The sequence below is a fragment of the Aythya fuligula genome, chromosome 14 (genome assembly GCF_009819795.1).
Source record: "Aythya fuligula isolate bAytFul2 chromosome 14, bAytFul2.pri, whole genome shotgun sequence".
In the NCBI taxonomy this organism is placed as follows: Eukaryota; Metazoa; Chordata; class Aves; order Anseriformes; family Anatidae; genus Aythya; species Aythya fuligula.
In genome coordinates, this window is record NC_045572.1 from 5,639,215 (window position 1) to 5,665,291 (window position 26,077).

The window sequence follows — 26,077 nt, forward strand, 5'->3', positions numbered from 1 at the left end:
GTAAATAGGTTTAACTGCCTCTGATAGCAGAAACTGTATTGGTTGAACCCCTGGTTGAATGGAGTTCATGGGAGTCTTATATATCCACAGAATACTTTCACCTCTCACCCACCCACGCTGTGATCCTGAATAGCAAATTAGGAAAGTACAACTTCCTACAATGCACTTGCTTTTGCATCCCTTTGGGATGACAATTAACTTATACAGTGCTCTTAGAAGTTACATACAGAAAATTAAGCTAGTGCGTGAGTTACAGTTAAATTCCTGAATACTCTGTACCTACCATCGTTCCTTGTTAGGCATGCTGAAAATCCACATAAAATAATCTAGAGGATATATGCTCTGTTATTTGGGGGCTGATTACATGAAAGCCTTCAAGGAAAAATACTTTCCCCTACAATACAATGTTCCTTTTGTGTAACCTTACTTTTTTGTGCTTTTCCAGCTTTAATCTCCGTGGACTCCTAGTCAAATATAGAAATGTGCGGTATCTGTCTATTCCATTTGTAGTCTGAAATAGCCCTTATAAAAAAAGCTTGATCAGGGATGTAACACCTTGTTTCAAATGCAAGTTCTCAGCCAGTCACTAAAGGCTGTTATATTTGCCTTGAACCAGAATCAGCTGTCTTTGTGATCTCCCACACAAAACACCAGTGAGGAATTTGAGGCCCTTCATGATCATTCCCTTGCACTCATTATGCCTTGATTCCTGCTCCAAAACAACAACTATAGCCAGACTTCATTTTCTAACACACTGACTTTTAAGTAAACTGTGCTTTCTCTTATACTGGCCCTTGCAGTTGAGACATCAAAACCCATCATTATCCTCCTGTCTTCAAGACTGTTCTCTGTTTTGGGCACAGGACAATGCAGGTAGCAAGTGTCACTGCTAACCATGGACATAATGAGCTCTTTGTCTTATTTTCCTGTCCTTCCTCATCCATCTGGCTGCATCTGTTTTCTTCTGCTTTGTCTCTAATATTTTTAAAAAAGGACTATCCCTGTTGCTTTATGTTTGTGCTGCACCTAGCATGAAAGTCTGTTAGGACTTCAGGAGTCACTGTATTAAAAATACTAACTTCTTTCAGAAATAAACACTACAGTTTGGACAGAGCAGTTCGGTGCCCTTGAATTCCCATTCACCCATTCTGTCTATGGCAGAGAGTAATGTGTCCAGCATATCTTTGAGAATTTTTTAGGATTGTCAGCTTTGGGAACTACTTTTAGAGGGCCTTTCAACAAGTGAAACTTCTGCTGGAAGCGTGGTTAACTCTCCGCTTTCCCTAAGCTCTATAGGGCTGCTAAACTCTACCACCCTACTGAACCTGCAGCAGCTTTTATGCAACCTTGTGGTTAAGGTTGGCCCACTCCTATTAATGTACGTTTTGTTTTCTTTTGACCCATTTTCCTGTGTAGTATGGCCAAAGGTGGCAAACAGATCTCTAAGATGAAATCCATTTCTTTGTGGTAAATTATGATGCCAGATAGGCTGAAAGTGCTGTCTGGGTTATGACACCTTTTCCTTTCCCCCATCTCCCACTATGTAAGAACTCTGTTTCTATAGCTTCTATGTGTCCATTATGCTGTACTTTCCCCTCCCAAGTTATTTTGCATATATATAAATGCAATTAAACATGTAGCAAAACTTTAATAGAGATATAATAATTAACAACCTGCTGATTGCTTGATTTCCCAGTTGACTTTTAATGTCTTTTTTTTTTTTTTTTTCTCTTTTGAACAATCACATTTCCAATTCTGAATTAGATTTCTGGGAATTAAGGGCAGGCTTGGAGATGGCTTCATGAAGCCATCTAGCTCTCTATTTTCCTCAAGTCTACCACACATTTTGTGCAGTCAGCTGAGGTTATTGAGACAAGCAAGGTCCAGAGAAGTGGCATTCAGCTTTTCTCACTCAGCCCATGCTACTGCTGCCTTTTACTTTAATTCTTCTGTCCCATCCTCTATCCTTGTGTTCCTCTGTGCCGCTTACATTACTGTTTGGAAATCTGCAGCGTAGAGGGCAGGATTATTTTTTTACACTAGAAACTTATGCGCTACTCTATTTAACGATATGTTTCTAACAGTGTTCAGGAAGGTATTTTATCTCTGCCCCAGCTTCCACTATGAGACCTGGGGCTGGAGACCCACATGTATGTAACTATGAAACTAGGAAGCCATATTCTATATAATAAAGACTTTGGATGGTGTGGAGGTGATGGTGGCAGGAACCAGACGAGCTGACAGAGGTGCTGGGGCTATGCAGGAAGCAGGGAGGGGGCTCCTCTGCTCTGCTCATGGAACACCTGGGGAAAGCACCTGCTCTCCACGCTGTCTCCAAATCGTAGCTCTGGGTGCTCAGCTGCCTTTGGCTTTTACCTTGCGGAGCATAATAAAGGAAAAAGGAAAGACCTTTTTTGAAAAGTACATAAAAAAATACCTGAAACTTTGTGCATGGGGAAAACCCTCAGAGTCCATAGCTGTGGGCAATGTCACCAGCTGGGCAAGGGTCAAATGTCTTTGTGAGCTTGTGGCAACTCTCCACAGAAACCTCCTTTGATGTTCATGTGGAAGATTTTGGCTTGGGTCTGCTAAATCTTAAACAAATAAATAAACGAAGTTGTGTTTTTGTCAATACTAGAGCCAACTGCGTGGAAGTCAGCGGGTGCCAAAGCAGCCTGTGCATGAGGGGTCGGCTCAGGGATGCCGGTTACCGAAGTCACTCGCTCTGTAATCGCATTTCTCGGCCCCCCGGGCCGCTTTCCTGAGGTAAATCGGGCGGCACGAAGCCTGGGGTGGGGGGGGGGGCGGGCACGGCCGGGCCGGGCGTTGGGCGGGCAGGGGCCGGCTCCTCACAGCGGGTGGCCGGGGTGGCAGAGCTCTGCCCCGGGGCTGGCAGCGACACCGACCGGCGAAGGAGATCCCGTTCGATCCCTGGAGCTGGGAGCTGTGTGCTCCCTGAGGAGGAAAGCTGTTCGTTCGCGCTTTTTTTTTTTTTCTTTTTCTTTTTTTTTTTTTTTTTTTCTCGGGAAAGACGCGGCGTGCAGGTGCTGCTGCCCACAGGTGCCAGCTGGCGCCAGGTGGCTTTGTTAAAGTCATCGGGAGGGGGGAGTGAGCACAACCTTGAGGCGACCTGCCTCGTAACCCGCCCCGGGACATGCATCCGTTGTGTTTTGGGGTTGCTTTTAGGCATCTGAGAGGAATTCAGCACGAATTACAGCCTAGAGACGCCTGACTGAGGGGGACAGCTGATCTGAGCCCCCTCAGCTGCGCTCTGGCTGCTGTACCCGTCAGGTCCCCGCTCCGGAATTATTTACTCCAAACAGGCAGAAAGCAGCTGGACTGCGGCTGCTGCTCGGGGCTGAGCTCCCTGCACGGGCAGCAGGAGCCCTGCGAGCATCAGACACCCGTACCTGGTACCCGAGGTGGTGTGCACGAAGTGAGGGTCCTGGGGGCCAAGTGGCCCAGCCCCGCTGCTGGGCGAGCAGCCACCTGAGCAGCATTCACACTGGTACGATGGAAAGAGACTTCTGCTGGGTGCAGCCCTGCTGTCCTATTTGCATCAGGTTTTGCAAAGCCTGCAGCCTTCTGCGAGCAAGGTGCGAGCACGGCATCGGCGGAATGAAGAAAGTGCTGTCTGCTGGCTTCCGCGGGCCTGAGGAGAGCGAAACTGGCTACCTAGCTGTGAAATCGCCTGGGGAAGGAGACCGAGAGAAGAGACTTGAAGCAGCCGCCGATGTTTGCAGCAGCCACCCCCCGTGACTCCAGCGTTAGCTGCTGCATTGGCACTGCCCGCCGAGGCAGCCTGCAAAGCCTGGAAGCAAGCTGCTGCTGCTGCTCCTCCTCTTCATCCTCCTCCTCCTCCTCCCCTGCCCGGCTGAGCTGCTCCCTGCGCTGAACAACTTCCAGCAGGGCATCGCAGCAACCGTGCCGTCGTGTCTTAACGCCAGGGGGATGCGGGGCTCGCCTCTGCAATCCTCCCTCGGAGCGAGCCCCAGCTCCGAGCTGAGGCTCGGTGTGTGAGAGCGGAGCGCTGTGCCTTGCCCCAGCTGTCGCCTGAACTTTGTCAAGGACTCTTTGCTTTGTTTTGTTCTGTTATTTCTGGACCTTGTGAGAGGGAAGATCTTCCTCCACGCTTCAGCCATGAGCGGCTGCTCGAAGAGGTGCAAGCATGGGATCGTCAAATTCGCCCAGACCATTTTTAAGCTCATCACAGGCACTCTCAGCAAAGGTAAGAGAAAAGATTCTGATTCAAGTTGTTCCGCTGTGCTCTCAGCTCTGCGGGAGTTTTGTAGCCTCTAAGGAAGCTTGCGGTAGTTTATCGTCACTGCTTCAGAGGTGCTCTGGTGCAATTCAGGGAATTGGCTGCTCTGGAGAAGTTCCTGCGTGTGGTCAGGCTTGGAGCCGAGCTGTGAGCCTTATGTAATTGTTTGGAAGTTGTGTAGTTTGTAACCTCTGGTTGCCGACTTGTTATAGTCTGTGTCTGTTCCAGGCTATTTCGGTGTGCTGGGAGATGCTTCTGGGGGAGCTGGTGTGCAGCTTCAGATTTGTGAAGAGTTCATAACTGCCGGCGGATCAGTACTTCTCCTGGGTGTCTTTTTTTTTTTTTAAACTTTACTGTTTCTATTAGTTGTTTGAAACGTCTGTGTGTTGGTTCAAAATCTAGGTCACTGCTTATTACGTGCTCCTGAGTATCTTTGGTTTATCTACAGTCTGCTTTTTACGTACACCTCATACACCTTTACCATGTGCAGGTGGAACAATACAAATCCTAATTACGCTTCTCTCTTACCTCAAATCAAACAATAAAGGACAGAAGTCCTCTATGCTTCTCCGTATTCATATAATCTCAGTGGTAGTGTACTGAGGTAAGTTATCACACTGCTATTTTTGTTAGTCTCTTTTCATAGTGATGCTTCTCAGCGCCCTGTACTGGATAAATGCCTGTTGGTGGTTTGTTAGGGTATTTCGGATAATAGTGATATTATGCTCTACTGCTGCTTCACCATTGAAATGTGGACGGTATTTAGGTCAGGGGCAACCTTGTACAAATTCTTACAGTGTGTTTCTGGGGGTAATTTTTAGAACTTCCAATAAAATTCTGACTAAGTTATCAGAGGAGAGACTTGTGTAAGGCTGAGGAGTCGCTCATGCATTTTGCAAATGTCAAATCTTCTATTTTCTTAATCTTTTCATAGCCAAAGAGCAAAAAAGAAGTGTGTACTTTCCACGTAATATTAGTCTTTTGTGGTGTTGTGTGCCTGTCTGGAGCACACTTGCTCCTGCATGAATTGTAGTGTTTGAGTTGTTTCTTAGGGTAAACTATAACCAGGCAGAGGTGACTTCTAAAACAGAAAAAGCGCAAGTACCAAGAACTGAAATGTAATTGTGGAATCATAGAATGGTTTGGGTTGGAAAGGACCTTAAAGACCATCCAGCCCACCCTGGCACCTTTTTGTAGGAACTGGGGAAACTATTGTGTATCTGGAAAAAATACAGTTTGAGGCAACTTCCTCATATAAATCTGAAAGCCCTGTATTTCACATCAAGAATACTGGACAGGTTAGTTGTTCTTACAATTTTAAATCAATCATGATTTTATCTTCTTGTATTTATTTTTTCTCTTCCCCCCTTTTTTCCTGTCATTCATAGACTGTCAAACATCAGAAGAAAAATTAAATATTTTTTTTGAAGTCCCTCAAAGAAAGGGAGGAGCTGTCAGGTGTTGGTTATAATTCAGGATTAACACCAACATATCTCTCTAATGTTATAAGCAAAGGAGAAATTCAAGTAAATATAGCAAAAGAAATAACTATTAGTATAACTAGAGAAGTAATGGTAGGATACTAACTGCAAGACCTCATTTTCTCCATTGAAATTAGCATGTCAGTAAGGTATATTTGCTGTACTTTATTTGTATTTTTTTATGTATGGTGTATTTTTATGTATGCTGCTATATTTGCTAGTGATGGACAACAAACTGTTCTCTTTGCTTGAGCTCCCCTTCAAAAAAAGGGGGAAAATCTGGGTTTGGGCGGTGCTCCTTAAAGGTAGGGCAATTCATCTAATGGGGCATTATCAAGCAGTCCTTGTGTCTTTACTGCTTGTCTCCCTTTTGCAAAGGGCTACATCAATATTGGAGTCGGACAGTAGAACAGCACTCTGCAGTGATCTAGAAATCACAGTGGAAAATGTCCAAGGCTTTTTTTCATTTCTTCTGAAAGATGCCAGAATTGTGCTATCATTGTCTCCCTCCTTGGCAGCCCATGCAATAGTATAACACTGTTCTACCCACATCTTTCCTGTGACAATGTCTCATTTCAAGCTGCTTGGACTAGATAAGAGTGGTGTTCTGGGATTCAAAGTACTTAAAACTCTGATAAACTATTTTTCCCCCTACTCATCTGCTTTTGTGTTGTACTGGAAGAATCAGATTCAGGAAGGAATAAACCATGGGAATGAGTTTGATTCATAGGTATTAGAGAGATGCTGTAGTGAAAAATCAACATCTTGATAACAGTATCTGTGAAACTCTTAACTAGAAAGAAAATAACTGGAAATCTGAATTAGGGGTTCTAACTGTAAAAAAAAAAAAAAAAAAAAAAAAAAAAGTAGATGTTACTTTATACATTTATGCCACGCTTATTGTTTTGCATTTCTTCTAGTGAAACTTCTGCAGGTAATCAAAAAAACAGAAACAGCTGTGCATTGTTTTGTGTTCTTTAATTTAGGCAATCTCCGTGCTAGTGAATATTCAAGTTACATCTTCTGTGTTCTTTACCCCATTGTTTCATTGCTTTCATACTGTTTAATGCCTTTTTTTTTTTTTTTCCTGTTTTTAAACACATTTGATAGGTCAAATCCTTTGTGAAGCACGTGATTCATTCTCTTCTCCATACTTCCACCTTTTTGAGGTTTATTAGAGTGGGAGATACTCTGCAATTCAATGAGGTGCAATCCTTAGCACTCAGTGGTTTCTTCTTGTCTCAACAGCAGCAGTTTTTTCCCCTTGATTATTTTCAGTAATAAAAGGAGGATCTCTGAGCTGCAGCTATTAGGTCCTTCCTTCATCAACAGAGTGTGATGAGACAGCAGCCGCCTCCTGGTGTGGGCAGTGAGGGGGAAGACACACCTGGTCTCACAGTGTGTCACCAGCCTGTTGGGTATGTCCTGACTTAAATCTACAGTTGCAGCAGGTCTACAGGGCTTTAAGCCAAGGAGTTCATAGCTGGTACCTTTGCAGAGCTGGATTAGCAAATTTTGCCTGCATCCCAGGTTCATTCTTGCTTGGAAGGGCTTAGTGAGCAGAATGATCGAGCAAGTCTCTTCTGTATATATATGAAGGTACTGCTGATGCCTCTGGAAACACAGCCCTGCTCAGTGACCAAAACTGAAGCTGGAATGAGACTGCTTGGTCTCTGTTAATGTGTTCTGATTATCAATGCATGAAAAGCAAGATTATTTTAGGGATCAACTCCTTCAAAATGTTCCTTTGCTGGGGCAGATAAGCTTTTGCAAATTAACTACCCTTTCACCTTCATTCCCGAGCTGCCCCTCTTTTAGTTAAATGCTTGCCAAAGGCTCTCATTTGTGATTTCTTGCTTTTCCCATTTCTGTTCTGCAAAGCAATTCATCTGGAACTGTTAATTTGTCCACTTTTCATAGTTTTAATTGCCTAATTATCTGTTCCAGTGCAACGATAAAGTCTTCAAACATTTTGCTCTCCCCACAGCCTTCCCTAGTGTGAAAGAAAAGTTTTATTGCACTTGGTCTGTTTCGTTGCTGCTTTGTGAATCCAAATTACAGCTCTTCTTCTGAGATGTTATATGAGATGGGAAAGAAAGTGCATGGTCCCCTTTAGTCATACATGGGCTCTGTCTTCTCTCAGTGGAAGCTAATCTTGTTCCTTTGGGCATTGCATTAGATTTGGCTTGGTTTCTTCAGCCTCTGAAAATGTAAGGATAAATGTTGCTAGATGCCCTGAAGACATAGGAAGGTTCACTGCAGTTGTTCAAGTGATGCCAGGGATCCTGCACCCCTGTGCCATTTGAAGACATTTCATTCTTCTGTTGCTGTGTAGCCCCCCTGCACCCCTGAATTCTGGATACTGCCCTCAAACTTATAGAAGCTGTTATTCAGAGAGCTCTTGTAAAGGCTTTAATGCACATTCCTTCTTTATAAAACTTTCTGGGCTTTGTAGTTCTTCCTTAGTAAGGAAGGTGGTTATAGAGGCCAGGCAAATGTTAACGTACTTTTACACTGAATGTCTGATCTTGTCCGCGTGTTTTTATGACCACCTGGAGTAAATGCAAATTTCTGTACATAAAACATTGCTGTAAACTCTCATTGAGAGAGGGGCTGCCAGTACGACAAGCGGAATAATTGTCTTTCCCATGTGTATTGCAGAGAAGAATCTGCAGCTAGTGAAGCTTCAAGGTTCAGTACCTGATCCCAGCTCCACCTGATGAAGATCTCCAGTGTAATTGCCTCTTGCCTGAGGCATGCGTGTGATGCTTGTGTTTTGGTTTTAGAAAACCTAGTTAACTTTGTTCCATAGGTACCAACCCTTGCAACTGTATGAGTTAATAAACCAAAGACACTTCTGCTTGGCATGTTACACATGTCTATGAAAAAGCACTACAAGCAAATCCATCTTTTCTACGAATGCTACTAACCTTAAGTAGTCTGAATATACATGTATGTATAGATATGTATGTGTGGTTTGTCTTTGTCTTGCTCCAAATGAGATTTGAGAACCAAGAAAGAGGAGGAGCAGAAATACCATAGCCTTCCTTTTAAAACTTTTGCAGACTTGTCCTTGTAGAAACTAGTATCTCTGCAAAGACAGGGCTGAATGTGTATAAGAAATTTATTAAGAACTTAATTGTCTGCGAAGGTATAGCCCCAAAGAGTGAACATGTAATACCATTTATCTGAATATAACAAGAAAATGTGTTCTTGTCTGCTGGGAAACTGTGCGATAAGGTTTTGTAATGGTATTTTGCAATACGCATGTGTCTGTGGTGTCTTAGAGCCATGAAGGTTGTTAAATCTTGTTAGTAGGTAGGTAACCTGTCAGTGGGAATACCAGCAACTCTTCTGTATTCTGCGCTAATGACATCCTAATAACGAGGTTATTTTTTGCATAACTAATGAATTGATATATAGATTCTCTAATGAAAAAAGGGCAACAAAGCAATGCTTAAATTCTACAGTGTTGAGAAATGTACAAGAATGTAGTGTCTAGACTTGTGGGGCTTCTGTTTGGTTGGTTTTGGTGTTTTCTTTCTTTTTATAGCTAGTGGACTACATGGGAGATATGCTGCTGGCAAATGGGCTAGGGAATTTAGACCGTGCTGTAGCTTATTGATATGCTAATTTACCGTGTCTGTTCTGTCACTTAAAGTGGAGTAAAATGAATATTCCACAGTATATTTTGACCTATCTGACCCTGTTATTGCCCACTTAATGAAAGGATATAAGCATAAATGGGTAACTTCTGAAGGTAGCTCAACATAAGTGGATAGTGACAGATTAAATAATCCTAGTATTAGGTTAAATTAGCACATGAAGTGCAATTTCAAGACATAGTTTTCTTTTATCTCCAGTAAGTTATCTCTAACAGCACAATGCTAAAAGGTGAAAATAAGGTAAAAACTTGTCAGTTTGTTTGGTGCTCACAGCCAGCCTTGAACTGCAAGTCAGTCCTCCTTTGGGGCAATCTCCTGTATGCATTCTCATGAATTATCCCTGTTCTGTGTAATGGTTTTATATGCTGCCTGCTTTACTGCTGGCAACAGAAATTTGAGGTGCTTCTTGTCTATGCTGGGTACCAGGTAAACCTGATGGGAACTGAGCAAGAGTCCCGTGGTTAGGGATGCAAATGAAATTCTGGCCTGTCTTGACTTTATGGTGGTATTTGTGGGGTTCCTGTCCATGTAACTTTGTTTTCACTGTTTTAGCATGATTAGTAAAGCTAATGAATGGAAATGTAATTGGAAGCAGACACTGAAAGGTTTTAACTGTGGTAGCACTTAAGCTCATGATGTAATTGGGATGAATATTCATGGACAACTTCTTCCACGCTTGTACAGCTTTACTACAAACCCAATATAATTTGACTTGCACTTCTCAGCTGGTTCTAACTTCCAATTTAATTCTTAGTAATGCCTGCTTCACAATGTTTGGTTTGCAGGGCACGTGGGTGGAGTGTATTAATGCTGATAACTGAAAGTTAAGTAGTCTGGGGTTTAAAATAAGAGTGATTAATGCTGTCCTTTATAAAAGTGAGACCTGGTGAAACAGCCTTATGCTGCAGAATGAAAGGGAGAAATTACTTCCCCAGGCTTGATGAGGTGCTCGTCTTGTGAAGGTGAGTTTTAAGAATTTAAAAATGCAGTCCTGTTATGGAACTGGAATAACTGCATCTAGCAAAAGTTAATACAGTTTTGCATCTTTTGCAACCTGAAAAATGTCACTAGCATTTAAAAGGCTAGTAAAGAGCAACTGTGTAATGTGCCTGCCTTTGAGAGCTTTGAGTGACGCCTTCACCTGTTAGGGAAGTTTCTTTCAGATGTGCAGTAATGGCACAATGCTTTCTTTAGGTTATCTGAAATGAGGGTGTTTTAATTTGCCACTTGTAAACTTTTTATAGGTAGAAGTTGAGATGTTTGCATTATCTCAGTAAGACTGTTTAAACTGAGCCATGGAAGAAATAAAGAACAAACGCATCCTTTGTGGAAGGCATACATGGTGTTTGACTTGGTTGATCAGCAACCATCTTAGGCTGAAACTGCTAACTCAGGCTGTGCACTGCCCCTCTTCTTTATGGGCTTCTGAGAGTCACATGTTGTAAAAAAATCAACTCAATCACTTGGTGTGGGGTGACTAGCAGGAGTCAAAACTGGACTACACAGTAAGGACCCAGAAGTGCATTGCCTATGTCTTTGTGGATCCAGCTTTACTCGCACAAGCTCACCTGATGCACTGTAAGTAATGGCTGAAATCTTTGTGACGTTTTCAGACTTTGTACTAAGGTTCTGGTCTTCATCAACCAGATAAAGTTTTATAAATGTGTTTGGTTTAGCTGTGGTTTTGTATGATCTGCTTTTGATATCACTGGCGGTGACATTTATGGTTTTGTTTAGTTTTGCCTATGCCCTCCTAGTTTTGGTATAAATGCCTTTTAGTCTTTGTATAATGCCTTATCTGTTTCATTTATTTATTTATTTTTATTACCAAAAATTGTATGTTTCTGGACGTGTTCCATAATGTTCTGTGACTAAGGCAAATATTCACCCTAGTGTCACTTAATCTGTCCATTTGAAATTGGAAATGTGTGTTGTCTATAAATGAAATCAATAATAGACAGAAGGAGCCACATGACTGGGAATACCATTCTCTGTTTTAAGTGGGTTTTGTATGTTGAGTTGGAAGGGTAGTGACGGAGGAGGAGGAAGGTGGTTATCCCAATTAAACAAAATGTTTTTGATGTACGTGTGTTTCACTCTTCCCTCTAGGTTGCAAATAGGCAGCATTTCTCATGGTCTGTAGGCAGTGCTGGTGGAGCATCACTCAGGTGTCCTGGGAAGCAGAGGGGAACTTTGTAAGCTTTGTGACCAGTTAAGTAACAAATTCCTGCTCTTAATTCCCAGTGTTACCCTGTGGCTTTGGTACCTATAGGATAAAATAAGTAGATTCAAGTCTTGAAACCTGGGTAGGTTGTGTTTAAATACGCTCACTTTAACACATCATCCCACATTTGTAAAGAGTTATTTAGCAGTTTGGAATGTTCAGTGTCTCCTTTAGTGATAGTAAACAAAGTAAATGATAAATATAATGGATCATCTGTCTTTCAAGAACTAATGAAATGATAAATAGCAGTGCTTAGAGAGGTGCAACGTAAGTTTTTGTGAATGTAAAAGGCAAAACCACTGGCAGCTGTCCATGAAAAAGTGCTGTAGTACTGCATGGTAATGAGTTATGGAAATAAACTCCCAGTTTAAAAAGAGGATGAGCAATTTTATCACATACATTTTGGTAAAGACAAACCTCTTACTTCAGAAGAATAAGCATTGATGACATCTATATCAAAATGCTTAGCCTAATATGATAAATATGGCTCTTGTCACACCATCCTTAAGTAGTAAAAAGGCAGCTGTTGATTGAAAAATTGAATAAAACCATCTGGATTCACTCTAAGAGGAGGCTGACACAAACAAAAAACTCATTTCCAAACATAATATTGAGGGAAGCTAAGTAAGCTTTAAGGTAATAAAAGACAAAAAGTGAAACAGACTTCTTGAATTCCTTCTGCTTGCTGTGATGTATGGATTGCTGTCTCCTACCTGTTGCACCTTATTGAGGGAGCAGCAGTTGGTTGGGTTGTGTGTTCTGGGGAAACTCGTAACTGTCAGGAAGCTTTTGGCTTGGCTCTGAAAATGTTTACAAGCTTTCTGACTGATGAATTGTGTGTTTATGTTGATGCTCTGAAAGGGATATTATCTCGTGCTTCCTGAGAAGCAATTTGAGACTCAGCGAATAAAAGCATCGGACGAATGCAATCCATGCCGCAGACGCGGTAACTCAGGATGCTGCCGTGATTGCCATCGGCAACATGGTGAGCGGTGATAACTCGAGTCCTTTCACTTCTCAAAAGGCCTCACTCGTGCAGCCATGGGGATGCTAATCACTGCTTCAGAAACTGAAAAGTGCAATTTGCATCAAGGGCTGGCGTTTGAATTTATGGGTTCATACCTCATGCTGTGTCCTGCGTTCATCTTGAAAACAATTCCGCTCAGTGTGAGTTTTCTGTCTCCTCATAAATACAGGAAAATATGAGAAGCATTTGCTTGACAAACATTACCCCTGCAAAATCATCACTACAAGCATAACATATTTGCAGTATTTCATGAAGATGCAGAACATCAAGGCCACAAGACACTTGCCTTCACAAGACAGCTTGTGGTGAACCAAGTGTGTGTTTGTCATTATGTCTTTAGGATGAGATATCACTGCAGGGGAAACTTACTTAACCTGCAGCATAAAATATACTTCATCAAGGCAGGAAAAAAAGGGTGCACGTAGCATATCTTACTTCTTAGCATCACTGTTTTTTTGTTTGTTTTTTAGGAATTTTTTTGTGGAGAGGGGAATTATGGCTTAAATGCTTATTTAAATATTACTGTCTGACATGAAGCTCCTAGCACAAACAAGGAAATGTTACTTAAACTGAGAGCTGCTTGAGATGGAGTGCAACAAATCCAGCAGAAGGGTGGTGGGGATGTGCTCCTGTAGCTCTGAGAAGCGTCATCCCGCATAGCGAGGGAATGGATGTGGAGAGCTGGAGTCTGCTTCTGTGCATCTTGCTCTTGTTTGTGGTTCCTTGTTAGTTTCAGAGAAACTCAGTGTGCTACCAGTCCTACAGAGCACAGCTTAGCCTCTTTTTTTTTTTTTTTTTTAAGTGCTTTTTAGCAGCTTAATTATTTTAGTCCATTTCAGGACTTACCTGGCTTTGCTGCACACTTGGGGCATGACAAAGATACATGTAGGTATCTAAACTGTACGTATAAAAACAGTTTCAGCAGAGGTGGCACGAACTGGATGTTGTTTGATACGGTTTGGTTTGGTTCATTTTCTCCATAGCACAACATCTGCAGGCTTGATAAGCTCAGGTAGCTGAAGAAATACCATGTGATTTTGTAGTGATCTTTACTTGAAAGGATGATGCTCTGGATCAGCTTCTATGGAGCGAAAGTCTTAAGCAAAAGCTCTTCTTGTGATTTCTGTTTGTTGGCAACTGATGCCCTGGAAATCCCTCACCATGCATAGAACTGTAAAGACAGAGTATGTTCATTTCAGGAGCTGTGTGTTTTGACACTGACTTTAACTCCTGTTGAACTTTACATGTTGGGGTAAATCCCTTTACAAAGAATTGAGACCAGGAGAAAGCGAGTTTTATGACAAGGCTATCTTTTCCCAACGAGCAAAGATACTTGCTTTGCACTTAAAGGCTCTGTACCAGAGGCAGCAGTGTGATCTATAGCACATACAGTAAGCCATAACCCTCACAGTATGCAAATGATAGCCAATTTATAAAAGAGCTTTTTGACCAAGTTATTGTCTTAAAATCTACAGAGAACTTTAATGAGATTTGCATACAGTTCTGAGCAGTATTTATTTTTAAATGACTGAGACTTAGCAAACAACTTGTCCTGTAAAACAGCTTATCATCAGAGGAGTTAGCCCCGTAACGAATTTGATGCCCAGTATCTCTTGCTTGCTCTGTTGATCTGCCTTCCAAGAAAGATCTTCCATGTAAGTGCAAAGTTTTACACAAATAGCTGTAACAAGGGGTGCAAAATGCCTGATCGATAGCTGTAGCAACAACCAGACCTCACGGCAGAGCCTGTTGTCTCTAGCACGTCTGCATTTTTTCCTTGAACAAAACTAAAGGCCTTTAGCTAGTCAAAGGTTATCTATGTTATAAAAAATCTCTTTTCTGAGAATAATCTGATGGATGCATCTTTCTGTGTTGGAGAGACTAGCCTGAATACAGACTGTGCTTGAAAACGTGAGTGCCACAGAAAGCAGTGGTTTGATGGTAATTGTGAACTTATTCTTGGGCTATGTGGTCTTTGGTCTTGCCTGTCGTGACAGCTGCATTCAACAATACTGCTTTCTGTTGAGTCTGTTCCAGCAAGAAATGCTTAATATTAGCGATCCGTAGACACGGAGATGCTTCTTAGAGGTCCATTTTCCTTCTGTTTGGGAGCACCATGACTATTGCAGCATTCATCTATTGTGCACGGAGCTCTAAACTTAAACCACTGTGGTCTGGTCTCCAGCACGTGTGAAGTGGCATTGCTCTGTGCAGCACTTCCAGATCTGTCCATTCATTCTGGTATGTGGTGTTCTGCTGGAGAACAAACACTGTCATCAACATTTCTGGGTGGTGAGGGTTTGTAAATACTATCCCAGAAAAAACATAATGTTCTTGCTGAATGTATATATATTTGCCAAGTACAAGACCACTTGGTTTGCATTTGAAAAGTACAGCGTAACTGCTTTGTCTTTGTTCCTTGGAGGTATTTCAGTAATTTCTGTCTACTGTGGGTATATTCTAAGGGACAAGTGTTGGACAACATTTGAAAACCTGGTTTCTCTTTAATTTGATGCATATAAATTGCGGGTTGTTCCTGAAATATTTGAGGATTAAAAGGAATAAGGTATTTCAGGGGAGTTTCTAGGTTATTGTGAGTACAACTTTGATTCTTTCTGACTTCTGTTTGGCTCAAATTTCTGTCCCTCTACGTGGGCAAAGATATAAAGCATTAAAAAAGAAAGCAACTAAACAACAACAAAAAACACATTTGCATGGTAATGTAGCAATCATATGTGCACTTAATGCCAACTGTAGAACCCAATGAGTTCTATCAGTGAAGAAAATAAATAAAAAAAACTAGCATTGTGTATCAAAAAAACTAGTATGTTCTTTATACGTTGCTGAATATTGCAGTCTGAAGTAGTGTTTCTTGCGATGAATTAAACTAGTCAATAACACTTTGAAATTACACAACTCAAGGAAGTTTGATGTGATTAATTTCTGACCATTTGGATTGGTTGAGATGTTCCAAAAGAGCTAAAAATAGTCCCAGAAGCATGGTGAGGAGCTGCAGAAGAGGATGCAGGGAAGTGTTTGTGCTAGGTAAGACATTTGTTAATTTATATGTAGGTTTTTGGTTTTCAATAAAGCCTTTGTTTTCTGGTTTGAAGGGGAAGGGAAAAAAAGACTTCTGGTACACTTCAAGTAACATTGCAAGTACTGCAGTGCAACTAGAAGGTGTGTAAATGCTGGCTTTAATAAAGAGCAGCTTGACAAAGTGCCATAAACATCCTTTACCTTTTAAGAAGTAAGTGTGGTATAGAGTTTGGCATGAGGCTCTCCTAGCAGTAGTATAACACAAGCTCTAGAAGTGCAGTTCTTATTTCCACTCATCAGATGAAAGCGGGAGGTACCCAGCTCCTGGATGGAGGGGATCTCCAGGAGAGCGCACACAAAATGTTTCTGTTGAGCAGAGCTTGCTTAGGTATTAAATTCCTTTGGCCTTGCTCTTGAATTTGACTGATGCTATTTTGTAGGGCCGTATCTGACAGATGAAGAGTTGAGTCCAACCTCTGTTCTTTGCCTTCTAGCCAGGGTAACTGAAGCTGCGTGAAGCAGTGAGCTAGCAGAGGGCTCTGTTTGCCTGCCACTTGCAGTTAGTTCTGCTGCATGCAGTAAATCCTGTTTTCCTGTAAACTGAAATGCTTCCTTCCAGTACTCCAAAAGTGTGTAACTGTACCTTTTTCATCTCTTAACCCACTTTCACCTTTTTTCTACTTCATTTGTTGATTAAGCCTCCTTCTAGTCTTTACAGACTATCTGGCAAAATGAGAATAAACCTAAAGCCTGAGAAACGGCTCACAGAAAAAAATGCATTTGTTTCCCTCCTTGCAGAACACAAAAATGACAACTTCCATTCAACTTGTGTCAAATGGTCCTCTATGCACCAAAACTAAGATGAAAGATAATAGTTCTGAAAGCAAATGGAATAAACTAGGCCATAAATAACCCAACTCTGGGTGTTCTTCCACTTCAAACACCTCAGCCGTTACAGAGGTTCCAGTGTGCACTTCAGGTCAAGACAGTCAAGAAAAAACAGCGAAACATCTGTTTGCAAAATGTCGTATCCCATCTAAACATGATTACTTCATGAAGGATTCACTTCTGACACCCCCTCTAAGGTAGAACATCTTTTGTTCTTAGACAGTCTGCTACCTTGTGTCTTTATTGCACTCTGTAACTTCCCCAACACAAGCCATTTGCTGTGCAAGCAACTTGAGTAAGCGCTGTGTCTGCGTACCGAGCTGCTGGGGCCACCTGGTGCCCTTCAGGGATCAAACCAACTGCTGCCCCTGGAAGTATGACCACTGGGGGAGTGAGACTGACTGCAAGTGAGTTTCAAAATGTGACATTGTTGAGGTTGTCTTTCTATTAACGGTTTTGTTCACTTCTGTAAATATCTTCAGTTTTGTTTCTAAACTTTTCTCTATGAATTGGATGTAACTTTAACATATGTAACTGACAGATTTTTACTGAGGCTGTGCAAATTCAGTTCTTCAAGGGTTTTCTTGCTGTTGCCTCTTTATACTTGTGCAGTCATTATCTTGCCTGTGTCCACTGAAGTCCTTTTGCACAGCTACAGTCGTGCTGTGATGTAGTCCACACTTTTATCTCCCGTCAAGGTAGGATGTTCAACTGACTGAAATACTTCCTGCTTAATGAAAAAGTTCTTCTAAGAAAGTTAAATATGTTTTACGTCGTTCTGCTTTCTATGGCAGACGCTGATAGTAACCTCTTGACAACAAATATATGGATATAGTTCTGCTGCCTCTATAAAGCACTCAGTAGCTAGAGTCAGATGAATTGAAAGCCAATTAAACTAGTAGTGTATGTGCACAAATACTACTTGCAAGCTGAGCCATTCCTCTTTAGGAATTAAACTCTAGGTGGAATTGAACTTGTTGCTATAGGAATGCCTTGTTGCTTCTTGTTTTACACAAACTCTGAGTTCACTTGCAATGGTTTTTTGGTGTAAGAGGGCGTAAGGCAGTGACTGTCAAGCATTGGATTGTAGGCTCTGAAGTCAATACCACAAGCACAAAGAACTAAGGGAGATATTGGTTGAAATCCTTAAGAACTAGAAAAATGTGTGTGGCTCTAAAACATCCTCTCGTAAGTGAACCTAGATTTAAAATACCGTGGAAAAAGTTTGTCATTCATACGCGGCTGTAAACTCAGACGATTACACTGAATTCCACTACTGCAATAATATGTGGAGTCCAGTAACAAATGCCTCCTTCTTTGTAAATACTGGCTCTTGTCAGCAGCCTTAAACCTCTTAGAATAAGCCCTGTGGACTTACCAAGGTAGTTAAACAAGTTTTTGAAAATGGCATTTACACTGTGAACATATTTTGGCATGTTATAAAACTGGTAGATCCAACAAAACTGGTATCAGTGCATCCTACTGCTGGAGATGTACTGGCCAAGTCCTATGGGCTCCAACTGATGGTGCACGCTGCGATGACCCCGGAAGATCGGCAAGTAAAGCATGAAGGTGTGTAAGGGACACAGGAGGAGGAAGGATGGTTGGCTTGATAAGGCACAATAAAGCCAGCCAAAGAAATATTCCATGCAAGCAGTTGTCGTGGTTCAACCTTACTAATATGTGTCTTTGCTCTGCTGCAATGCTACACTAATATTAAACAATGCATTACGGAGATCACAGCACTCCCTTATGTATTTCATTAAAAAAAAATAAAAATCCACCCAAGCCAAATAATATGCGGCAGCTTTTAGATAGTATTTTATCCACTGGAAGAAAGTTTGTTGGTCCATGTTCGTGCAGTAAACGCAGTTTCCATAGGCCAATAATCAACAGAGTTGTTTCCAGCAGACTCCAGGAGCCCTAGTGCAGCTATCAGGGTAAGCTACTTTTACTTTACTCTTCTAAAGTCCTCTGAGCAAAACTGGTTTTTGAGCTTAAATCAACTTTCTTTTCTGTATGGAAGCCATTCTGTTTCCTGTGCAGGAATTCAAGTTGGCATGTTTTTTTATAATGAGGGCAGCAATAGCCCCTTGAAAACATGGTGTGAAATCTCAAAACAGAGGGTTTGCTATTTTTTTAATAGTTTTGTTGTTTCTGGTTTCAGGGAATTGATGGCAAAGGATTATTTTTTTCTGCCTTGTTTGCTGCAGTGTGTTACCACACATAAGAAACTGCATTGTATTCTCATTTTTTCAGCTTGCACAATATTTAAGTTTTTTGTTTGCAATATTAATGTTACCATTGCATGAGAAGTTCCTGTTGCCAACATCATAAAACTGGTATTTCAGTTTGGAGATGTTGTAGGAGCAGGCAAGGGAAATGAAATAATTTAGGTGCCGGTGTCTACATTTTAATGGAGATGACCCTGTCATAACTAAAGAATGGCTTCAATTTACACTCAGTTCCAAGTCCTCTGTGTACTAAATTGTCTTGGTTGCTATCTCCCCTCCAGGTAAAATGTGAACAAGAACTTCAGCTTGTTTGTTGTTCTCTATGCTTGGTCATAAAATGGATAAAACTTTTCTCTGTAACTTAAATTTTACATCTACCTGCCTGTATGTTTTCTTCCTAAGTTGATTAGTTCATTCGCTTTTGCCCTTGCTTCTTGTTGAATTTCCAGTAATATAATGGGAGAAAGTGAAGAAAACTGTTTGCTGCAGACATTTGTTTCAATGATTTTGTGCTAGTGCTCCCGAGCCCCCGCATAGAATTAATTCAGTAAGAAGCCTTTATAGGCAAACCTGTCTCATGCCACTTGGCAGGGAGGACAGAATGCTTATTGTAATGAACATCAGTTGGTTTTAATTTGGTTGCTAAACATTAAGAACCAACTTTCTTACATTGGTGAAGGAAGATATGTGCAAGTTGTGACCCCCATTCTCCTCCTACATGGGACTCCCCTTGTTGGAGCCATGCAGACCATGAGTGTGCAGGGTGGCTCTTGGGTGGAAGCCTAGGCAGGTAAGAAGAGACCCGTTGGCTCAGGGCATCACACTGCTGCAAACTTATCTGGATCCCCTAACGGGATGCTTCTCCACATGAGTTGTGGTTTGAGAGGAGGAGGGAGACTGATTCAGCATTGAAGGAAAACTTGGTGTGCTCTCTTACCTGGTTCCAGAGTCACGGTCATGTCCAGAGTTTTGCTTTCACAATGAAGTAACTACAGGTTTGTTTTGTTCTTCCATGTGGCTCCCTTTAGCCCATGGACAAGTCCTGTATGACTACAAGTGGTTTGCATTCTTGCTTCTGTGCTGTTCACCCAACTACCAAATTTTAAATAAGTTTAAGAAAACTTCAGCCATTCTTTCTGATGTTTTCTTTCAGGAAGAGTAGGGTCTAAGGTGTCTTTAAAAAAAAAAAAAAATGAGAGAGAAAAATAATGGGGTTGTTTGCAATCTTGATTTGGTATTGGCTGCACATCTGAAGCAGCTTAACTGTTGCAGCAATTCCATTACAGGTGCAGAATTAATTATACATGGAGAAATCTTGTAGCACACTTGCTGGATTCACCCAGTTGTACGCTGGGCTAGTGCTGGCTGATGGTGTTGTAGCTGGGATCCTCACCTGTGGTCTGTCATTGCATATACATAGCAATCAGCTGCAGTCCTGTGCCATTTTCAGATCAGAGCAACATGGTTTATAATGCCTTGGCAATGCTCCTAATGCCATTTCGAACTGCTGCACTGGGAGTTCATGTCTGCAGCACTGCATGTTTTTTTGGGACTGCCAGAGAGCAGGGTGCTGGTCGTGGAGCCCCCTAGCATCCTGCTAGTCTCATCAGTGATCAGAGACATTTCTGAGCAGGTTGAAGCAAGCAATAAAAGAACTCTAAACACTCAGACTAAGTGTGAGAAGTCACTTGCTCAGTGTATTATTTTTAAAAAATACATTATGCTAATCTTTCCAATGGGGGACTTTCTGGTCTCTGCATGATGTTCCTCTGCTCTGTTGCAGCAGGAAGATTTGAACAGCTAATGAAATCAAGGAACAAGAAGTTAATGACTTCTTGTCAAATTCATTAAACTTGGAAATAATCTTTTAGACCATCTTCACTCATCCAAAATGAAATGTCGTAAATGCAAGTCTTTTGTAAGCACCCTAGTATCCTCTGGTTTTAATCAAAATGTGATGCTTCTGTAATCATGCCTGCTGGGGGTATGGGAAGGCAACATCGCTGCCCAAGCTGCTCTCAACACTGCATTGTTACCAGGCCCTGCTTTTCTCTCCTCTGGGCAGCTGCATGGTGTGGGACTGATTGTGTTCCTGTGCCTGGGGCCTTCCTGCAGCACGCTAACAGGAGCTGGAAGAGAGGAGAAGCATGCTTCTTCCTGACACCCCAATTACTGACCAGGGCTTTTCCCTACAGCTTAAGGTATGGGGTACCTGCCTGTTTTTCAGGAAACTCTTTTGAAACTCTTTTTAACCATTAGCTGGTATTTGGTGCATCTCTGGCTATCCCCAGATGATCCAGTGGAAGAACTCCTGTTCCAGACCTGCCTTTTGGGCAGGATGGAGCCGTGTGTGTTGATGGATTCTCACTGCTGGTCCAGCAAGTGCAAAGCAGAGGATGTGATGTGCTTGTATGTGTGGTGTAGTTTCCCTGTTATGCAAATGCTGCAAGTTATGCAGGCCAAAGAAATTATTTCAGTCCACCTCAGAATACACTTTGATCTTTATTTTGGTGTTGTATGCAGGTAGTTATACTCATAATTCTAACAAGTCCTATTTCCATATGTCTCTGTTTTGAAAATGCTTAAAATAGTGTGAGAACGTGTCCTAAACTTGAGTCTGCAGCAATACATTTTCTACCAAATTTACCTTGTATCAGAACAAGACTATGCTGCACTGTACATGTAATATACATTTTACAGACATAGAGATGAGAGCTGAAGGCTTTGAACTCAGTGCAGGATGGAAATACTTCATGGTGAAAAGTTTGGTGTGTAGCAAGCAATTTAACAGCACTTGTGCTGTGACAAGCACCCAATAAATACATGTCAGCACAGCTTGTTACACGCTGCTTTTCAGAATGAATTAAGTAGTAAATGGCACAAGATAGCAGCCAGCAGAAGCTGATTTAAGAAATGAGGGCTAATGGCTGCCTGTTCAGTACGGGGCTCTGTACAGCACCTGTGTGGGAGCCTGCTGCTGGAGCACAGCTGTGGGAAGGCAGCTGACTCACGTCTGAATCAAGCCTTGGCTCCTCCAAAGGGCTAGAATGATTACCTTCTCCTAGTCATCTATTTGATTAATAATAAATGATGTCTTCTGCTAATTTAAACTAATTGAGATCTTGGCGATTGGAAAGGAGAGATCAGCAGGTCCTTTCTTCCCTAAGGAAGCCGCCTTCGGGGCAGAGGTGATGGCCTGTGCGCAAGCAGGAAGGCCCAGCTATTTGGAACATACCTGGTTGGTAGTGGCAGGAGGTGTGTAAAATCCATGCCCAAACCTGCCAATTTACTTCCTTATTGCTTGATAAGGAAACACTGCCAATGCTGGCAAGGGCCAGAGGCTGCATCAGAGGGGATTGTTGCTGGCAGAGGGGCAGCGTGGGTCTGTCCCCTCAGGCCAAAGTGCTGGGTCACATTGCTGCAGCCCGCAGAGCACTCCAGCCATCAGGCCTTCAGGGTCTTGGGGTAGGTAACTGAGCCTGCTGGGATCCTTGAGCATTTTAATTTTTTTTTTTTTTCCATGACTGGAGGTGACTTGGCAGCCTGACTGAGTGCCAGTGTGTTTACTGACTCCTTGCTTTGGGTTAGGTAAGAACTGACTCTCAGGCCAAGACCTCTCAATCCCCAAGAGCAGTATATGCTCAGGTGAGTTATCTGGCAGTGTTTAAGAGATGCAAGTTGCAAAACGGTCAAGCAGTTGGTTGTTCTTGGAGAAGCTTCAATTTCTTGGGTAGAGGACCAATCTGCAAGTCCAATGGGATTGAAAAATAGATGGTGAAAATGTTATGTTATGGCTTATATTATGAAGGAAGAGGTTTATCATCACTTTTCTACCCATACATAAAGTATATCTAGTATTTGCTTAGAAAAGCCAAGTTTGGGATGCTTTGTGTCTGTTTTTGCATGTTGTGTAATCCGTCTTTTCCCTGATGGTATTGCATAGGATTTTCATTCTTTGTTTCCATGATCCTTGTCTATAAATACTTGTCAGAAGATGTATTACACTGAAGAACTAAACCCACGCAGCAATACCATGTTTCAAATGACACTACATTGACAATGCAGAGAAGATTAGAGACTGAAGTTGAGATTTAACATGCAAGTAGCTGTGATTAATGACAGGTATCCAAGTTGGCTTAAATGAGAAGTGAGTTTTAATTTGATGGGTTGATTAGTCTCATTATAGTTGCAGCAGGTACAGTACTTGTGTTCTTTTTGGGTGGGGAGAGAGCAAGGGAAATGGCCAGAGCTGCAGTAGAAAACCAATCCTAAAAGTATGCCCCGAGGCTGTGTTGGTATGCTGACACACAGTTGACTCCTTCCTGTCGAGTATGGTGTTACAGGGTCATTTTGCTGGGATTCAGCAGTGATGTATTCAAAAGTGAATTGGAGCAAGGTGCTTCTCTTCTTAAAATGGTGGTGTGGTGATAGCTATAAAAACAGACTTGTATTTCTCATCCTCTGAATTCAGCACAAAAGGGATTCTAACTTGATTTGGACTCATGGTTTTCAAGACAGACTGAGACTGCCATCTCAAAGCAAAGTATTTTTGATGAAGAATTAAAGGTCAGAGAGGCAAAGCTGCAGTAGACTTGGTAAGGAATACATTTCTACCAAGTTCCACAAAGAATGGTCATGTGAAACAAACTTCTGTCACAGTGGTTTTTCTTTGCATAGAGCCTTTGTTGAACTATTCTCTAAGCATATAGTTGAATGACATTGTAGATATCTTCCTTTGGAATTTATAGGCTGAGCTTCCTTATGAAGGCGGTTGTGCAGGAGGGAAGTCATTGAAGTGAGGAAAATAAGTCTCCAGCAAGTGGAGAACAGAAAAAGAAATCACTACAAAAGCAAACCCCACGGAAGGGGAAGATAAATTGGAGCAGAAAGAAGAAAATAAGTGCAGCAAAAAAGATATGCCCAGTGCTGCATCCCTGCTTAGGCAAGGTGAGACGCCCATTTGTTTCTGCCACACCTGCACACAAACAGCAAAGAAATCCCACCATTTCCTGATGGAAAAGAAGTATTGATATGCAGGCTATACTCTCCAATCTGAAATGAAAACTCAGCGTACCTTCTGCTTATCTCTTCAGACATGTTCATACTTTTAATGGTCCTGGAGAGCAAATTAATATTACTTAAATCAAATTTGTTTTACAGCCTGCTTGTAACTTCTTCCAGAAAAGCTGGTTTTTTGTGTGTGCGTATTTTTATTTTTTCCTTTTTGCTTGTAGCTGCACGGTGAGAAGTGCAGAGACGTTTGGGTGGTAGGTGTGTGTGTAATCTGTGTGAACATGCTGGTATGCTGAAGGATTGCTACTGGTAATATTCAATGGCAATGTCCAAACACTCTTTTACCGTATTCAAACCCCAAATATTGTATTTATTAACGTGTGTACAGGCAAGGGAGTCAAAAGTTGCTGTCATAGTTGAACACTAGCTGGATCTTGAGGGCTGGGGATCGGTCTGCAGAGAAGTCCCCTGTTATCAGCTGAATAGGCAGTTAATAGGGGTTTTCTCATTAAGAAAAGACTTTCTTTTGCCAGATTGCAGTGTCTGTAGCTCCTTTTGATCTCCCTGAAAGATATGGTTTGTTGGGGTGTGTTTTCCTGTTTTATCTTCATCAAATGTCAATGCTTGTACTGGCCATAAACATATTAAGGGCAATAAATGGCTTGTTATAATTCTATTAGTTATGCAGTGGATTAAATATTACGGTATGCTGGATAATACTATGCACAGGTAAAACGAAGGTGAAGAGTTTATTAGTGAACTGAATTTTGTTTTTTCTTTATTCGGAGCTGCATAATCTCAGAGTGGGCTGAGGAAAAGTGGCAGTTTCAGGTGAAGGCAGTTAAATGACAGGGATCACAGTCGTATATGAAGAAAGGGGAAAACAGCAGGTTGGGAACAGTGGGCATCAAGAAGAGATTGCAGCAGGTCTGGGAAGCTGGGCTGCAGAGCCTCCCGGGAAGATGATATGTGAAAGCTGCTTGCTGCTGGAAAGGGAAGGCGATGATCCTGATTGTACAAGAAGATAAGACGAATACAGATAGAGCAGTGGAAGCATGTAGGGATGAAATCAGAAAGACCAAGGAGCAAAATGAGTTATTACAACTAGCAAGGGACTTAAGAGATGCAATAAAAGATTCTAAAAATATGCTGCAAATGAGAGAGATGGCGGGAGAGGAAGATAAACACTGAGTGGCTCAGAGCTGAAGTGATGGCTGATTCTTCCTTTAGCCTCCACAACCCAGCTAATTGTGACTGGTTGCTTCCCACCATTAATTGCCACAAGGAAAGAGAAGCAAGATGGGAACAAGGGCTAAAAACGTTAGCTAAGTCAGATAACTTAATTTAAAATCTGTGTGACCTTATAGCTGTTAGAAAATACTGCTGACAATGGGTAGAGAATGGGGGAAACTGAGCAAAATCAACTGTATATATGATGTGGGGCAGAGAAATGAACTTTGGAAGTTATAACCCATTTGTGCTTTCATTAGCAAAACTTCCCTGGTGGGGATATTGGAAGCAGTCAGTGCAGTGCTTCTTTCTTTATTAGTGAGGCTTTGTTTTGAAATGACTGTACCTGACACTTCATAACCCAAGTTAGGATATACCACACTATTGACATTGCTGTTAAAAATCCATTTAAAAATTCCATTTTCCCTGTGTCACCCAGTACTAATAGAAGCTGGATCTGGTGATTTACTGCTCTGGGCAGGTACGTGCAGCTGGAGACACTGCGTTCCTACAGTTGGCAAGGTAAATTGACAGAAATTGGCATTTGGAATATCACAGCTCTGTACATGTTCATAGAATAAGTGCTAATACTTCATGCAGTAGTGCATAAAAATTATCAGTGTTACAGGAGAGGGGTTACACTTTGTCTCTCCTTTGGCTGGTGATGTCCGAGCTCTTACCCTTAGCTTCCCAAAGTGTTTTTATCTGATTAGTTGAGAGGTGATTAATTTGGTCTTATGCTTTTTTATCCCTTTCTTAATGTTCTTCCTAGCTTGGCAGTGGTCATGTAGAGCATTTGGTGATGTGTGTGGTGTATTTCAGTGTTTGTTTTGTTCTGGTAGGGCTTTTTTTTTTTTTTTTTTTTTTTTTTTTAAACTGTGCTACTTGCAATAAAGTCAGGAGCCAGTGGCTGATTTTGACGTGGAATTGAGTTGGGTTGAGAAGACGGGCAACAGAACTACGCTTGAGCTGTTTTTTCTTCTTTCTTTTAATTCATTTTTGTCCTCTGAGAAAT

At 41.8% G+C, this 26,077-nt stretch overlaps 1 protein-coding gene across 1 annotated transcript in view; it reads left to right on the forward strand.

The window, feature by feature from the left end:
* Nucleotides 1–3,916: 3,916 nt before the first annotated feature.
* KCNIP1 (potassium voltage-gated channel interacting protein 1) overlaps nt 3,917–26,077 on the forward strand; it is a 370,192-nt gene continuing 348,031 nt past the window's right edge. Inside the window, exon 1 of the mRNA XM_032196762.1 lies at nt 3,917–4,228. Coding sequence (XP_032052653.1) covers nt 4,141–4,228 — 88 coding nt within the window. The 5' untranslated portion in view covers nt 3,917–4,140. The remainder of the gene's footprint in view (nt 4,229–26,077) is intronic.